Here is a 17,060-nt window from a genome sequence, read left to right on the forward strand (position 1 = left end):
TCAAGGCTTGTTTGGACGCCTACCTGGGCAGCCTGATCTAAGGAACCTGCTTTGGAAGACGGTTTGGACCCGATGATCTCTTGAGGTCCCTTCCAATCCCTTCAATTCTCTAATGGAAGGCAGTCAGAATGAAGCTGTGATCAAGACAATTTGATGCTACCGTGCACGGCAGCAACACAACAGCGACGTCCCCTTCACCCAAAAAAAGAGAATTTAAGGGCAATTAGTCCAGAACTGCTGCTTAGCAAACCTCTTAAATGGGGCCAGCTGGAGATGAGCGCTGTTGGAGGATGGCATCCAAGAGAAAGGAAGGCAAAATGCAGAGTGGTGATGCAGGAACACGAGGCCTGGGCTCCTCTGGGGTAAATCAGGGAGGTAAAAAACCCACGGAATGCACTCGTGTCCCTCTGCACCCTCTGGCCAAACGCTCAAACCTCCCAGAAGAGTGAGTACAAGGTGCTCACCTGGCAGGAACAGGGTGGAAATCATCGGGTACCAAGCACGCTGACATTTCCAGCTGGCCACAGGGGAAACCCGAGGCAGAACTGGAAGCCCCGAAGACGCAGGCAGCGTTAGCTACAGGGCCACGCAGCTGCCTCTGAGCTGAGCCATCAGATCTGTTTGCACTGCTCCAGCTCCCATCAGGAGAAGTTTGTTACCATGGCGATTGTGCTTACTGGTGGGAACCAAGTATTTAATGCAGGAATAATCAAACTTCTCAAACGAGCGAGAAATTTCAAGTGCATTTCAAGTGAAAGAGCAGGAAAAAAAAAAACACCACCACGAGCAGCAGCATTTCTTTTTTCCAGTTGGGTTTGGTACAGTCGATTTCCTCTCTCTGCGAGAATTCAAGAAGCAAAAAAAAAAGAAAAAAAAGCTTCTGAAAGTGAAACCAGGGCTGTTAAACCACAGAATTGAGAGCTTGGCTCCAGACTGTGCTACACCTGATGCCGAGCGTGAGATTTAACCGCGCTGCGAAGGGGCTGTGCCCCACAGAGCATTTCTCAGCGACGTGCTGGGTCCAGAAGGCTTTGTGGTGCTCCCGCAGGTGGATGCTTCACTTGGAGTAAAAGATGTCCTCGGGAAGCCTAAGACTTTTCCCTCAAATGAATTTTGGGATTCCTGCAGACTTCGCTGACTCGCTTCTTTGCTCCAAGGAAGCTCCACAGTCATTTAGGAAGCGTGAGCACGTCCAGACACCTTGGTGGCAGAGACAGGAAACCCAAAACCCTCAGGGCACGGCGTCTTTGTGGGCACAGAGGAGGTGAGCAGCTGGGCTCCTGCACGGGTTTTCGGTTATGAGAGCGCCAGAAATCTCGAGTTCTTCATTTTGAACACGACGAAGAGCTTCATGGGGGGAAGGAGAAAGAATCTACGCAGATATTTTCATTCTAGTACATTCAGGGTTAGGTTGTGTTGAACAGAAGATGTTTTGTCACCGAGCAGTTGCTAGTTCTGGGAATGGAGTCCCCATCCTTTGCTCCCCTTCCTTGCCTTCAAGGGATGCTCCTTCAGGCCAGAGAGACTCCCCGAGGGCACACAGAGAGCTGCAGCAGGTCGAGCTACATCCTAACGCCGGATTTAAAAGGTGTTAAAGGAGTCCTGCACGTTGTTTCAGGACACGCTGCACACCGGGATGCCTCTTCTTCAAAAATCCTGAAGCCCTCGCTAAAAGAGGCACCGCACGAACACGCTCAAGCTTGAACCGTTCAAACACCAGGGCTGGGTGGAGGAACAACGACCCCAGAAGTCCTGTCCAGGACTTTGCGTACAACACAGAGCTCCCTGCAGCCCTCCAGGAACACAACTCAGTGCTATTTAAGAGACCTGAAACATCAGAGCAGGAATATGAGAATGAGAGGCTCTGCAGGCACCTCTCGCACCAGGGACACTGAGGCACCTACAGCACGGCGCTGTTTTAGGGTTCCTAATAACCAAAAAGCCAGCTAGAGCAAGCTGTGCTTCAACTCTAAATAAACTCAGAGCCCAGAGCAAGCACTGAAGTGGGCAGTGCCAGGGAAAATTGAGCAGTGCCAGTCCCTGTGAAGCTTCATCTTTAAGCATTCAACAACATTTAGCGTGCTGAGCTCACATGCTTAACGTCCAACATTCTGGGGCTGAGCTGTCACCCACCCGTTTCCTGCACCTACCATGAAGGCAGAAAGGTCTCTCGAAGATATTTTGGGAATTATTTCTCCCTCTGAAGAACAGGACACGAGTTACATTCGTTTCTTACAGAATGCTTTGCCATTAGAGCAAAAAGCTCCTGCAGTTCTGAGAGTGCCTGCAGAAGGGTTTTAATCTGCCAGGCCTCAAAAAAAAAAAAAAAAAAATCCCAAAAACTTCACAACAAGCCTCAGAAACAACCAGCGTTTCTACAGCGTGGGTGCAGGAAGCAAGAGCAAACAAACTGGGGATCAGAACAGTTCCCTTGACCTCGGGTGACACGGGGTAAAGCTGCTGGGTGGCTTCAAGCCAGACCTGCAGAAACGCACGATGCCCTTCCCCACGCAGGTGGTTGTTTCAGGGCAGGTCGCACCCCGAGGCACCTGGGGATTTCTGAGCCTTCCAAACCACTAGAAATGTGTTTTTTTCCCTTTTTTTTCCCCAAGAAGGCACATTCTGCTCTTCCTCAGCCACTGGGGCTCGGCAAACGACGCAGGCTGCTCGCTAGCAGGAGGAAATCCTCAGGACAAACACCACCACGCAGCAATTACCTACACAGAGGGGCTTACACCAACAGGTTCGTTAACACAACGCTCATTAACAAGCCTGTTGATACCACATCCACACCAGGCCTGGCCACGTTATGACAACCACAGCCACGGTTTCCAACACAGACCAAACCCTGTTTGCCCTCAAAGCAACGCAGGAAGAAGTGATTTAGGGATGAGCACCTTTCAGACCCCTCTTGCACGCAGCAGTCGGAGCCTACAGACGCTGTTCTCTTTCTTTCTGGGTCATCTGCAGCCTGAAAGGTGAAAAAAACAAACAAAACGCACCGGACCAGGAAGCCAGCTCAGCTGGGCTGAAAGAAAAGGTGTAAAAGAAAGTGTGTAGGACTTGAAAGAAAAGGTGGAGGGCTTCCCGTGGATGACAGCTTGGTACACAGATCCTACAACCACCCCACGTGCCACTGTCACCCCTACTAAATGACTTATCCCTCGTATCCTTACTGCACAGTGGGGTATCCAGCGCTTCCTCTGGGGATCCCCAACCTGGATCCCACGTCCCAGACACACAAAGTGTGCAGGGCAAGTGGTTTGGCCTCTGCTTTATTCCCTTCAGCCCATTTGGCCACCTGTACGTGCTGGGTTCCTTTTTAAGAAGGGCCTGGGAGCTGGAGCCAAGCTCAGATCCCAAAAAATCCCAGCAGATGAGCTCCCAAGGCTGAGCTTGGGGTCTGTGCACACCATTTCCCACCCCTCCCCGAGCCACTAACGGCCACCACGGCGTGGCCTTGCTGCTTAATGAGCAAACCACCTGCAAAAAGTTCATTTATCACCCCTGGAAATTTAAAGAATCAGCCCGGTGCGCCAGCCAGGCTCAGCGATTCCACTTACATCCAGCTCCGAGTTTGGGAGCCAGAAGTGAAATCGAAACGCTCGCCTTTAAAAAAAAAAAAGGTTTTTAAAATCCTGGAGCTCTTCTGAGGAAGAATTGAATCCTTTGGCCTTTCCCAAAGGATTAACCGTACAGGATTTTCCTGGAGTTTTAAGGTAGAAAGCGACATTGTGTTCGAGAGGAAGACATGAAAAGAGCCGGACCCGGAGACGAACAATGATCCCCGCACGAGCTTCCTCGTGCAACGGAAAGGCGAGCGTCAGGGCTGGGGCAGAAAGGTTGCCAAGGAAGAAGCTTTAACAAAGCCTTCGGGGCTTTGTTCGGGGCTGGGAATGCAGCAGCAGGCCCCAGCTCGCCAGCCACGGACAAAAATTCACCGAGGCAGAGCCAGAGAGAGCCCTCGCCCTAGGCCGGTGGCCACACGGCGCTGAATCCTCCAAAATACCTTCTGGATTTTGCAGGCCAGGCTTTTGCTGCGCAAGAAGAAAGACAACGAGGTCATCCAGGCTGTGTCCTGAGTACTTTGGCTGCCTCTGTCCCGGTGGTGAAGGCTCCATGACCAAAACTCGACCTCGCAGGGGGCATCCGAGCTGCTCTGGCGCACGCGGCGCCGCCACAATGGGAGGAAGGGAAAAAAATATTAAAAAATAAGAAATACAACAACGTGAACACTAAAAAACACGGAACACGCAGTCCTCGGTGCCCCGACCTGGTGGTTTCCTCCGAAACAACCTTGCTGAGCCCCAGGGGCAGACCAGGAACGTTCCCTGGAAGGGTTTGGAAGGAGCTCTCACGGCCGATAACCTCGAAGCCCTTGGAAAAGATTCCTGGAGCTTCCCACCCTGCCAAAGTCCGAAGTCCTTCCCCAGAGGGGGAGCAGAACAGGGCAAATTTGTGTTTGCTCAGGTCAGGAGCAGCTCCATCTCCCAGCCCCTCTTGCTTCCGAGCCAAGAGCTTGCTCTAGTCCATCAGAAGGGGCTTAATTAGCCCCTTCTCGCTCGGTCCCCTAACGAGAGGCCCACCGGCAGAGCCCAGGGGGCTCTCTGACAAATTAAGCAGCCCAATTAACGCCCGCGTGTTTCTGATAGCCGGGGGGGACACAAACCGGCCTCCAGCTACTCCTGCGGGGACAGCGATACCTCAAAGTCATGACGTGGCTCAGGAAAAAAAAGCAGCAGGCAATTTGAAACGGAATTTTGCGACCGAGTTTCGCATCCAGAGCCACGATTCGAGCCACACCACCGATAGAAACGTCACCGTTGGGCCACTGCTGGTCCGGAGAGAGAAGGCAGAAACTGTGTGATTAGTTAAATCCAGCTGAAAGAGAAAATTCCTTGACATCGTCTGGTCAGGCCACCCTTAGAGCAGGGACAGTTAATTAATGTAGCTCGGTCGTTAGCGGCACAGCTGCCTGGGAAGGGGGAGTTCGAAGCGCCTCCTCTTTCAGAAATGAGCTGAAATAAACAAAAAGCACCCAAAGCTCACAGGAGGCAGCACAAAAAGCCGAGCAGCGACCTCTGCCAGATGCTCCGAATTCCAGGTGACCCCTGGCAGAGCCTTCCAAAGCCAGGCACTCCTCGAATAAATCGGAATTAAGGCAACTCGATGTGCTCTAAGCCACTTTTGATGACAACGCACTTAACCCCCAGAAACCCCCCCAATTAAGCAGCAGGCTGCAAACAAACAGGATCCCAAAACAACCAAGGGAAAAAAAAATAAATCAAGACCAGCTCGGAGGTGCAGAAGCACTGCTTGGCTCCCAGCAGGCTTCAAATTTTCCACTGTACCCTCAGCAGAACTGTTTTTTCCCCCTTTTTTTACTCATCTCTGGGATTTTAGCAGGGATGTGAGGCTCCAGAGCAAGGAGCGGTCGATGCCGCGTCCATCAGACAGGGGACAGGCTTCTCCTCCTGGAGGAACCTTCAATCCAGATGGGATTTGAGCAGTTAATCTGTGAGATGAAGAGCTCCCCCTCCGCCTCCTAAAGTGTTATTTAGCAGCTCTGGTGGTTTACCTGCTCCAGGAGCAGCAGCAGCAGGCAGGGAATCGCCTCCAGCAGACGTAGGGGCGCAGCCCGAGCCAACAGCCCAGGAGCCAAGCAAGGAGGCTGGATGCGAAGCCTCACGCTTCTGCCTCATCTCCTAAATTTAGCCCGGGTTGGTAATGACCTAAAAACGGCCGCTGGGGCTTTCTGTGACTCACGGGGCAGCCTGGGCAGCTCCGGCCAGCTCCCACAAGGAGGATGCGCGCACCATGGAGTCCTCACACGTCTCCTGGGCGGTTTTGGAAGGGAAGAACCCGACGGTGAGTCAAACCTAAATCCTTTGGCTTTGGTGGTGGCGGCTTCTGATCCATCCTACGTCCTGCTGAGGAACGAGGGGGGCATTTCCTGCGGTCTAAAACCCCCCGTGAAGGGGAAGAAGAGCCCTCGCCGCTGCAGCGCCATGCACCCGAGGGTGTTTTCTCCTCCTGGGTGCTCAGCAGCAGATCCACGGTTATTTGAAGGGAAAACCTTCAGGGGATTTCGGGCTTCACGTGCCTCAGGACTTGCTCCTTGTGCTGGCTGAGTCTGCAGAAGGCTGAAAGCCCTGAAGTGTCCTAATTACAACAAATTTCAGGCAGCAGGAGAGAAATCCGAATTTGGGAGCCACCAAGAGGCACAGAGGACGACTTAAGGACTCGCTCGCCGCTCACCTGGCTGTACGCTGAGATCTTAAAAATAGCAGCAAAACCCCAAAGCCCCAGCACAGCTCCTGACCCCGACGACTCCGGCTACACCCCAGCCTCGCCGCGCAGGAAGCTCTTGCAAACAAAGTGCCAGCAAAAAAAGGAAACTACACCAAGTGCAATATTTGTGAGTACGGGACAAACTTTTGGCTCTAACGAGACAGAGAAACGGGAGCAGACTCCAGCCAGCTTCTTAAAATATAAGCTGTTCTCAGCCATGATTCCCCCTTGAGCAAAAAAATCCAAATAAAAGCCAAAAGGAGGAAAAAAGCCTGGAAGGCACTGAAAAAACACGTGCTAAGCAGAGGCACAAGGAGGGTTCAGGTCTCCTGAAGCACCTTTTGCTCAGATCTCCTTTGCTAGATCAAATAACCCAACAAAACACGCTCCTGGGTACGAGGAAGCAGGCACAAATCTTTGCTCGACTCGAAATCTTTTTCCGACGCATCACGCCGAAGCGATGAAAGATTTCTCCTTTCACAAAAGATGACATTTAAAAAAAAAATTAAATAAACAAACTGAAGCAGGGCGGTCTGAAAGGCCAAATTCTTCGGCAAATCCCTGCAGAGGTGAGTCAGGAGGGCGCACCTGAGGACCTGCACGAAGCCACGGCAAGGAGCTCGGGGCGAGGAGCTCCTGCGTTTGCATCCGATGCCTCCAAATCCCACGAGAACCCAATCCCTCGGCTTCACCGCGTGCCGAGGACCAAAAGCTCCTCTCCCAGCCAATCTAGGCACTAAATCCGTAAAATTGAGCCCAACACCGGAGGTGGGCAGGTGGTTTAAGCGGTCAATAAGCCTTGCAGGACTCGATACGGAGCTCGCCGCAGCGGGTCAGTAAATTCTCTCACCTCTTTTAGAGCAGACAGGTTTGTGGGGTGCCTTTACGAGCAAAAGAACGCCTCCTCCTCGAGCTTTCTCCTTGATGCAGGGGCTTAACATCACGAGGACGTTTCCTGCTCATCGTTTCAGGTTCACCATCTCTTTCTCCCATTTCTCTTTTTCCCATTTGGCAAGATGCAAATCCTGGAATCATCCCGAGGAAATTCAAGCGGAAGTCTGATAATTTAGAAGGGCCTCGCGGTTCCAGCACCTCGCTGAGGCCACGGGGATTTATTTCTTCTGGTTCGCACTTCTCACAGCCAGGGCTCGGAGATTCCCCTGGGCACAGGTAGCAGAGCACGGCCGTTTACTGGTGGACTCCCCTCCTTCGTGGCCCAAATGAGTAAAGTCTTTAAATCTACCTTTATTTTATTTATTATTTTTTTTTATGGCAAGCTTCTAGTCACGTTGCCAACAGCAAACAGAAGGAAACGGGGCAGAAACCGGGAAGTTAAAAATAAGAGAAAAGGTTACCATTAAGTTTCTCAGCAGCTGCAAGAAAGCCAGACTCTGTTTTAATCCGAGATCTCCGCACAAAATCTTTGCGCAAAGTGTTCAAATTCAGTAAGGTCTTAAAAATTTAAGATTTTAAAAAGGGTGAAGCAGTGCTAGCAGGGAGCTCCCTTCACAGGGCAGCTACTGCCATCAGGCAGGGCAAGGGGGAGCTCACACCTCCCCGCATACCTTCCCTTTCAAGGCACGCAGGCTCCGGGACGAGGTTACCAGGATCTGATTTCTGACAACTCCACTTCGGAGCTGTCACCGTCCCCCCCTGTGTCTCTCCGAGCCACGTTCTCCTTTTGGGATCTCCGCTCACCCCAATTCCTCTGTAAGGCCGCAGGTATTGAGTTACCTGAGACGGCAGGCCCCAAAAACAAAGCAACAACGATTTAGCTTCCTTCTTTTCGCCGCTACCCTCATTTCGCAACCGGTACGGTGGCAGGTTGAGAGCCTTAAGAGGAAAAAAAAGAAAAGAAAAGAAAGTGGGAGGTTCCTCCGGTAGCACCGAGGGGCAAGCCAAACCGTGCTGAGTCACGTCGGGGTTGGATTTGACATTTCCACAAGTGCCTGGCTCCTGGAAGGGCTGGTGGAGCCTTGTTTGAATTACAGAGGGTCACAAAGCAAGTCCGGCCTCAAAACTTTCAGGGAAATCAGTTCCACGATGAGTTCTTCCCCACGTGCTGCTGCTACATGAAACCAGCGCCCTGCACGAGTTCCCATTCAGCCGTGGGGGCTTTAAAGATTTGAGGGGCAGGTCGGCGAGGCTGAATTAATGGTATTAGGCAGGAGAAAGATGTAACTGGTTCCTTTTGGCTTCAGAAGAAAGGAGATAGTAAAAGAGAATCAGCTTCCACCAGCTTTAAGTCTTCCTCCGATGAAGAAGCTCTCACTGCAAGGAGATAACTTCTTTCTGCTCCTAAAAATGAAGTTTGGGCACCACCAGGACACGATGAGCAGTTCTGCTCTGCATCCATCACCAATTCCATCCCACCGTCCGCTCCTCCACGTCTCCAAAGCATCAGCTCCCTCCTGGCGCAGCTCTCCCAAGGGTGAAACTGAGTTGAGAAGAAAAAGCCAACAAACTCTCTCCATAAACGCACCCGAAAGCCAAACTGAGTTCTTTTTGGAATAAAAAAGGCCTTCAAGCCATTCACAGTTCTAAGCAAGACTCAAAGCAGCTTCACGTGCCCCTAAAACCAAGATGAATCTCAAATCTTCAAAGTGGTGATAAAAACTGATGTTAAACTGTAGTTTTTAAGTACCATTTAGATCCAGAAACACCTGGAAGAACAAAGTTTTCTTCCAGCCCCAGCCAGCCCTGAGCAGACAGCGTGGTTTAGGTTCTTATTTATTGTTTTTTTGTTTTTCTGCCCCAAAAAGCGGGTGTCCTAGCGGATGTTCTCCCCACCCCAACTCCTCGCTTCACGGCTCCAGCACGCGGCCGATGCGGCCGCCGTCGAGACAAAACAAAGCAAAGCAAACGGCCAAAAAGTGCTGCAGTTAATCATTTATCCATCCTTGCAACACTGCAGCTGTTAATCTACCACGCGGGAGGTGAAGCGGGGACACACGGCAGCCCGCTTCGGTACCGCGTGTTTTGGTTTGTTTTTTTGTTTTTAGTATTTAAAAAAAACATCAAATGTTTTCTTCGAGGCACCTCGTTTAAGGCCACACCAACCCCGAGCACTGTCCCACACCTCCCCCAGCTCTTCCAGATTTGGGGTGAGCAGCACGGGAGCAGGCAGGTGAGAAATCCCTGCGCCTCCGAAGGGATTGGATAAGAAATATTATATTACATTAAAATATAATATTATAATATTATATTAAAATATTATTTAAATATTATCCAATATTAAATTATTAATATTAAATATTATTGGATAATAATAAATATTATCCAATCAAATATCAAACACTCCCTTAAAACGCTCATATTTAAGGGATTATCGCAAAAAAATGAAGCCAGCTACACCCAAATAGCACAGAATATTTTAGATTAACCCACCCCGACGCACTATTTGTGCAATCTCAGAGAAAATATTTTATGTTTCTATCAGCATTTGCTCCCAGGAAGGCAGGCACCAAGGAAATGTCATAATTTCTGGAGGAAAAGCATTCGACCCTCTGAGAATAACCGAGTGGCTGGACTGAAAACCCCTTCCCCACGCTGCCTCACCAATATCTGGAAGCCTCTGCACATTCCTGCGTGATCTGCAGGCAGGCTGTGCAGGTAGGCTCTGAAACTCGCAGGTTAAAAGGGATTAAAGTCAAGAAAATAACAACAATACTTTAAAAACCGGCCGTGCAGATACGCCCTCTACCTGCTCTGGAACACGGGACGCCAAAAAAAATGAACTCTGGGTGGTTTTGGCTGCTTTGAAGGCAGGAAGAATTTGCTCTAGAGAAGAAATCGGATGATTTAAGGGCGCAGGATGGCTCCTGGAAGCTGCAGTGGTGATGACAACAAAACCAACCTCGGTCCTGGTCCAGGATCAGCCCCATTTGCAGGGAAACGAGGGAGTGAAATCACCTTTCTCTGAGAGGCTGGAAATCCACAGGCAGATCGTTATCAGGAAGTCTGAGGAACTGGAAGATGATGGGGAATGAAGATGAGGATGGAACGATTAGATTTAAGCAGCCAGAGGGGCCGAGCAGGGAGAAAAGGGGAAAAAACCTGGCAAAATCTGAGCTGGGATGGCCTCAGAGGGAGGTTTTTGGGTGCATGGCTCCCTTCCTAAAAGCCCAGCCAGCTCCTGCCGCTCCGCCTCGCTTCAAGAGAAATTTTCAGAAAAGGGATGAGGAGGAAAGTGCACGTGAAGGAGTAATTAATTTGTGTTCTTCTAAAAACACCCCAAAATTAGAGCACGGCCCTGCTTCCCCCGAGAGCAGGCAGCACGGCCCAGCCCCATCCTGCCTCCGGCTGCACGCAGAGCACCCTGCAAGGCTTTAGGATTTCCACAACATCGGTGTTTTAATTAAAAAAAATCCCAGAACCTGACTTTAACGATGCTGCACAGCCAGGACGAGGCACAGGGTGGGTGGGCACGCGGATTAGAGGCAATATTCAGCACGCAGAGCCTCATCGGGGGGCAGCTTCTGGGTGATCCTACAAGAGCGAGGCATTTACTGGGTTTGGGACAGTCCCAGCCCTGCTATGTGTCCCTGTTATTGGTCCCGGCAGCACGGGGACACCATTTCACAACACAGGCCACCTGTTTTTCACTGAAATCCAGCTGTTACTTCACAAAAACAGCCTCCGAGATTCGTTTCATCAGCGATCCCATAAAAGTAGGGTCCTAAAAACCAGGCACGGAGCCCCGGCAGAGGCTGCCTCACTGCTGGGAACACCCCAAATCCCTTTGAGGCAGGGAAATAGTTAGTTACCCTAAAGTGGAGGACTTCCAGCTCCAGCCAAGAGCCTGTCCAGGCAGGGGGAGGCTCCAAAACGCCGCATTCAGCCCTAAAAACAGCAAGGGGATGCCCTAAAAGTTGTGATTTAGGCAACCGGGATCCCCCTGCCCCCTTTTGGTTTGGTTTGGGCAGGACAAAGCGGGGATTTAGGGGCAGGTAGCTCTGCCCGCCCCGGGTGGCATTGAGCTGGGGTTTATTTATAAACCCCGAGCTGTGCCAGCGGCTCTGAGGGTGCGGGGTGAGGAGTTTTGGGGCTCTCCCAGCCCCAAAAAAAAGACCACGAGCACCTCGTTGCTCGTCCCCAGGTGCCACCACGCCGCTCCCCTCATCCTCGGGGACTTCTTTAAAGCAGAGCAGGAGGCAGCGTGGCACGGCCTTGGGAAATTCACATCCAGATGGGGGAAAAAATAAAGGTTTCTTTCCAGAATTGTCTCTCCTTAAAGGAAAAAAAATAATAAAAAAACAAAAGTGGTGAGGGAAAGCCGGCCGCCGAGCCCTACCAAAACAAGACATTCCAGCACAACGCTCGCTCTCCTCTTCCCCTGGGGACAGGCCAAGGAGAACAAAGGCACGTGACGGCCCCGTTGCTCAACGCGCCCTTGGAAGGGGTTCAAGCCGGGCGATAAGCCCGCTGCGCCGGGCAGAAAAGAGGAATTTTAGCCCCAAAACAAACCCCGGCCTACCCTCGGCCCATCTTTGCAGAGCACAAAGCGAGTTGCCAGTGGTAAGGGCTCGGTGGTGCTTTTATTCCTCGGGACGAGCCTAAAATTAAGCAGGGAAAACACCCGACGGCTCCACGACCCTGTAAACTGGTGGGAACTGGGAGATCCTGGTGGGAACTGGGAGATTCCTGGTGATCCAGGCACTATTTTTAATTCCTTCCACACACCGAGCAGGGCACCGTTTCCTTTTTTTCCCCCACTGCCAGCCCCGTTGCTTAAAAATAGAGCCGGGAGCATCCAGCCACAAAAGAAATCAGCACCAAATCCAACTCCTGGGGTAAAATAAGAAAAGGTGGCTCTGGGGCGGCCGTTGGGGATCCAGGGGGGGTCTCAGGGACTCCCCCCTTGATGGGGTGAAGGCCTTGGGGCCGAGGTTTCCCCCATCAGCTGTAGGCTCGCTCCGCCCCGGCCGTGGTTTCCGGGTAGTAACAGAGCAACCAATCCGCGGAGTTGCGAGCTCTGCCCGAGGCCTCTCTCGCTTGCAAAAAACACGGCGAGGAGGAGGCCGAAGGCTCGCCCCTAAAAGCTCGGGGGGGAAGCAAAAAGATCCCCCCCCCACCCCCTCCATCAGGAGCCCGGAGTTGGGGGCGCTCCCTTTTTACCCCACAAATCGGCGCCCGGCGGATCCTAAAAGGTTTTGGGGTGCGGGCACGGCGCCCCCCGGCTCTGTAAGGGTTTGGGGTCACCTGGAGAAATTTTTGGGGCTGTAAAGGGGGCTGCAAACCTTCCTCCCCCCCCCCAAAACATGGGGACGGCGGCTGCAGCGCGAGCAGGGGAGAAACAATGAGTGACTCAGAGTTTCAGCACATCCTCGCCCAGGCGAGGTTATTAAAAACCCCAAGCAAGGGGCTTCCCCCCCCCCAACCCCTCGGTTGAAATCCACGGGGAGAGCCTGAGCTCCCCCCGAGCTCACAAAGAGGGGGGGGGCGTCCACAAAAAGGCCCCGGACGATTTAGGATTGAAAAACGGGGAGAAAAAATTAAAAATGATTAAAAATCAAAAGCCCCCGCTCGGCTCCTGGAGCTGTCAGAGCTTGGGGAGGAGGCGTTTGCTTGAGCTGTGCCCCCCCCTCTCTCTAAAGGCGCCCCCCCAGCGTGGATCCGCGCCGTTATTTCCCCAGCAGGAAGGCGAAAAAGAGGCCGAAAAGGGAAAAATGCCACGAAAATGGCAGCAGAAACGGGGATAAAAGCGCCGCGACAACAAAACCCTCCAGCCCCCGGGGGGGGGAGAGGGCTCCACAAACATTCCTCCAGACGCCCCCAATCCTTCGGTGCCCACCAAAATGCACCCAGGAGGGGGGGTTCGGGGTAGATCCTAATTTTGAGCTCCCCCCGGGATTTGTTTTTAGGGCTCGGGGAGCAAAAGCGGGGCCTAGGGAGGCAAACAAACAAAAAAAAAAAGGTTGGGGAGGGAGGGAGGGAGGGAGGAGCGGCGAGCAGTCATCTGACACACGCACAACTTCCCAAGTTTGTTGGCCGCAGGACGCCGGCCGCTCAAAACCCCAAAAACACCGAGGGTTATGGGGTGATGAGGAGAGCTGGGCTCCGGGGAGAGCTTCCCTCGGGTTTCTTTTGTCAGGGAGAGAGCAGAAAGGAGATGTTGAGGGCTCAAAAACCTACCAGCGCACGGCCCCGGAGCCTCTGGAAATGGGAAAAGGGAGAGGAGAGGTTTCGGGAAAGCTGCTGGCTCTGAAAAGCTGCTCTTTGTCTCCCAAAACGGGGATGCCGGCTTCTAAAGGAAGAAAAATAAAGAAAAGGAAGAAAAAAAAGGGCAGGGGGAGGGGAATGGAGAGAGGCAGCAGCTCAGCTCGGGCCTTGGTCCCTCTCCAGCTCGGAGCCCTCCTGGCACTGGCCCTATCCGTGATTTTTGGGGGGAAAAAGGGGACAAAATTAAAAAAAAACAACAACAAAAAAAACCCAAGCAGCTGGAATCGCCGACCCTCCTCCCGGCCGCGATTCGCCCTGTGTGTGTAACTTTAAACCCCCCGGATAAAAATAGCCCCGATTCAGCCGTGATCGCCACTCATTTCCTATTTGCTCAAAGAAAAAAATAATAAAAAAACACAAAACCAACCAAAAAAAAAAAAAACAACCACCGCCACCAAAATACGCCGAGGGGAGCAGCGAGCACGCCGAACGTCAGCACAAGTTTCCTTCGACCAGCCACGAACGGCGGCGCTCTTCCTTTTCCCCCCCCCCTCCACCCCCCAAAACCCCTAAAAAAAATAACCCCAAAAGCCAAATAAGTTTGGTTATCTCGCCGGGACCGAAATCAGACCTCGAGCTCTCGGAGGGGGGAGGCCCAGGGGAAGATTTTGGGGGCTGTTGTCATCCGTGCCCCCCCCTCCTCAGCGCACGCCGCTGCCTTGTAAACAAAACCTATTAATAAAGCGAGCCCCTACCCCAAATTCCTGATGTTTTCCATCCCGCCCACGCTCCGGAGGGAGGCAGGGGAAAAGGATTTGCCCCCCCCACCAAGGGGCAAGAAGGAGAAAAGAGGGGAAAGGAATAAAAAAATAAAAGAAGGAAGGAAAAATATAAACAGATCCAGGCTGAGGGGGGGGGGAACCTACCCTAACCTGGCGTGTTACATAAACGGGACCTCCTCCCGGCCCCAAAAAGCCCTTTCCCCACCCGTTGGTGAGGGGTTATTTGGAGATAAACCCCCCCCCAAAATAAAAAATAAACCCTAACTTAAAGCCCTGAAGCTGGCAGCTTCGTGAAGGGCAGGCTGCCATTATGGGGGGGGGATAATAACCCTAATAAAAACCCCAAAAAGGGTTTTTTTGGGGGGGGGGTTGGGGCCACCCGGGGAGTCCTCATAGCGGGCAGGGGGGTTAATGGGGAGGGGGCTGGGGGGGGACACCCTTAGGGTTAGGGGGGGTGCCAAAAAAGGGGGAAAATCCCCCAAAAAAAGGGAAATAAGGGGGGATTTGGGATTTTTTTTGGGGGGTGAGGCCTTTCCTTGGATAAAAGGGGGGGCTCCAGGCTGTGGGGGGGGGCCCCGTCCGGCCTTGCTGTGAGGCGAGGCCTGGGCCTGGCCTGACAAAAGGGCGATAAAAGGAGGGGGGGGGGCGATAAAAGAGGGGGTGTCGCGATAAAAAGGAGGGGGATATCGCGATATAAAGGGGGGGTGTCGCGATATAAAGGGGGGTCGGCGATACCGGGGGGACACCGGGAGGGGGAAAAGCGATACGGGGGGGGGGTTCCCGGTCCCCCCCCAAGGAAGAAGAGGAGGAAGAAGAGGCCCCAAGGATACAGCTTGACCACGTCGGTGTCCATCCGCCGCTTGCCCGGGCTGGGGGACGACATGGTGGCCGCCGCCCCCGGGGCTCCGGGCGGGCTGTCAGCGCCGCTGAGGAGGAGGAGGAAGAAGAGGAAGAAGAAGAGGCTCAGCCGGGACCCAAAAGAGCTCCAAGGGTGAGAAGGGAGCGCGATCGGGGCTCTCCCTCTTCAAGCGGGGCCGGGGTCGCGGCCGCCGCCCCCCTCCTGTGGTGCCGCCGCCGCCGCCGCCGCCTCAGCCCCGCTCCGGTCGCCTCAGCCCCGAGCCTCACTCTGGCCCCGTGACGTCACCCGCAGTGACATCACCGCCCCGCCGGGCTGCTATTGGACGAGGCGGCTCAGGGCCCGCCCGGAGCGCGGGGGGTGCTGGGAGTTGTAGTTCCCACAGGGGGGTTTTGTAGTTCGCAGAGCGGGGGTGGGATGCCAAAGGCCGCGGGTTCGAGGCTGCTGTCGGGAGGAAAACGGGGAGGGTTTGGGGTTTGGGGGAAATTGTGGTGATTTAATGGGGGTTTACCTCACAATTCAGCCCGGGAAAACACCGTGGTACCCTACGTGTCCCCACGGAACTCCACAGGGTCTCAGGTGGCCTCAGGGAGGGCAGCAACGTTGCCCTCCAGCCGCCCCAAAAATTTGTGGGGTCGTATTTAGGATCGCCTCACAGCATCATCATGAGGCACACCACGGGATTTGGGATGTCGTGCTGCTGAGGCATCTCGCCCTGCCTCGGTTTACCCAACCGGACAGGGCAGAGGAGGCACCCGGAGGTGACAGCGGGTGGCAGGAGGGTGACATTAGGGGATATTTTTCGGGATGCCGTGGCACCTCCACGCCCCAGGGCGGACATCCCGCATTCCTGACCCCGGCATCACCACAAATTCACCCAGCGTCACCTCCCCGTGCCTGCGATGAGCCAGCACCGCTGTGCACGGGGAGGCCACGCAACCAGGGAACCCCATAAAATCCCCACCCTATATACGAGCCGGGGGTTGTTTTTTCCTCAATTTAGGGCCCCGACGTCCCTCAGCTGCTCCTCCGTCACGGGGCAGGATGTAACCCGCTGCCGAGGGGTTGGATTCACATCCTGGGTGAGTTAAACCCGGAGGAATCCGGGAGGAAAACAGCAATGGGGTCAGCGGTGAGTAAAGCTGTGGGGTTACGGGGTCCCCGTTTCCCCTGACTTTGATGCTCCTCGGTCACATCCAGGCAGCAAAATGGGGAAAAAGCCTTTTTTTCCTTTATTTCTTTAAATAAAATGGGGTGATTGGGACCACGATGGCATCCTGACCCTTTTTTGGGGGGGGTTATCCTTGGGGCTGAGCTGCTGGCGGTCCTGGAGCAGCACCCACACATCTGTGGGATCCCATGGGATCCCTGTAGGTGGGCTCACAGTGGGGTTGGGGACCCTCTAAATCCCCCCCATGCCTAAAAACAGGGGGTTGAGGCTGGCCGGGGTGAGCAGGGATTATGGCATCACGCCCCCCACCCCACTGTGACACTGCCCCGTGCTTTGTGGGGTGGGCGAGAGAACAGAAGGGACTGGGGAGCCCCCTGAGACAGAAAAAAACCCGAAATTTGTGATCCATGGGGTGAAGGACCACAGGTCCTCTTCAGGAAGGAAGGGAACACCTTCCCTCAAACCCTAGGTGTCCCCCAGAAGCCCCCCCAGAGCCATTTGCAGGTAAACCTACAAGTTTTGGGGTTCAGGGCCGGCCACGGTGGCACCGTTGTGACTGAGGGCAGGGACCAGCCCCAAGCACAGTGGCTGTTCCTTCCTGGGAACAGGGAAACCAGAAAATACCCCAAAAAGATGAGATGGTGACGATTCTGTGGGATGCTCTAATAGGGAAACCGAGGCAGGACCCCGGTGTGATGAGCTCCTGGCTCAGAAACATCCCGACCCCTAAAATAGGGTCAAGGGAGAGCTTTTGCTCTGAAATATGGGAACACCACATCCCTGTGCCTTTTCCCCCACA

At 53.5% G+C, this 17,060-nt stretch overlaps 1 protein-coding gene across 1 annotated transcript in view; it reads right to left on the minus strand.

Moving 5' to 3' along the window:
• The window catches only part of UBE2H (ubiquitin conjugating enzyme E2 H), a 42,388-nt gene extending 27,014 nt beyond the window's left edge, over nt 1-15,374 (minus strand). Inside the window, exon 1 of the mRNA XM_027461640.3 lies at nt 15,065-15,374. Coding sequence (XP_027317441.1) covers nt 15,065-15,117 — 53 coding nt within the window. The 5' untranslated portion in view covers nt 15,118-15,374. The remainder of the gene's footprint in view (nt 1-15,064) is intronic.
• Nucleotides 15,375-17,060: the final 1,686 nt, after the last annotated feature.

This window comes from Anas platyrhynchos, chromosome 1 (genome assembly GCF_047663525.1).
Source record: "Anas platyrhynchos isolate ZD024472 breed Pekin duck chromosome 1, IASCAAS_PekinDuck_T2T, whole genome shotgun sequence".
Taxonomy (NCBI): domain Eukaryota; kingdom Metazoa; phylum Chordata; class Aves; order Anseriformes; family Anatidae; genus Anas; species Anas platyrhynchos.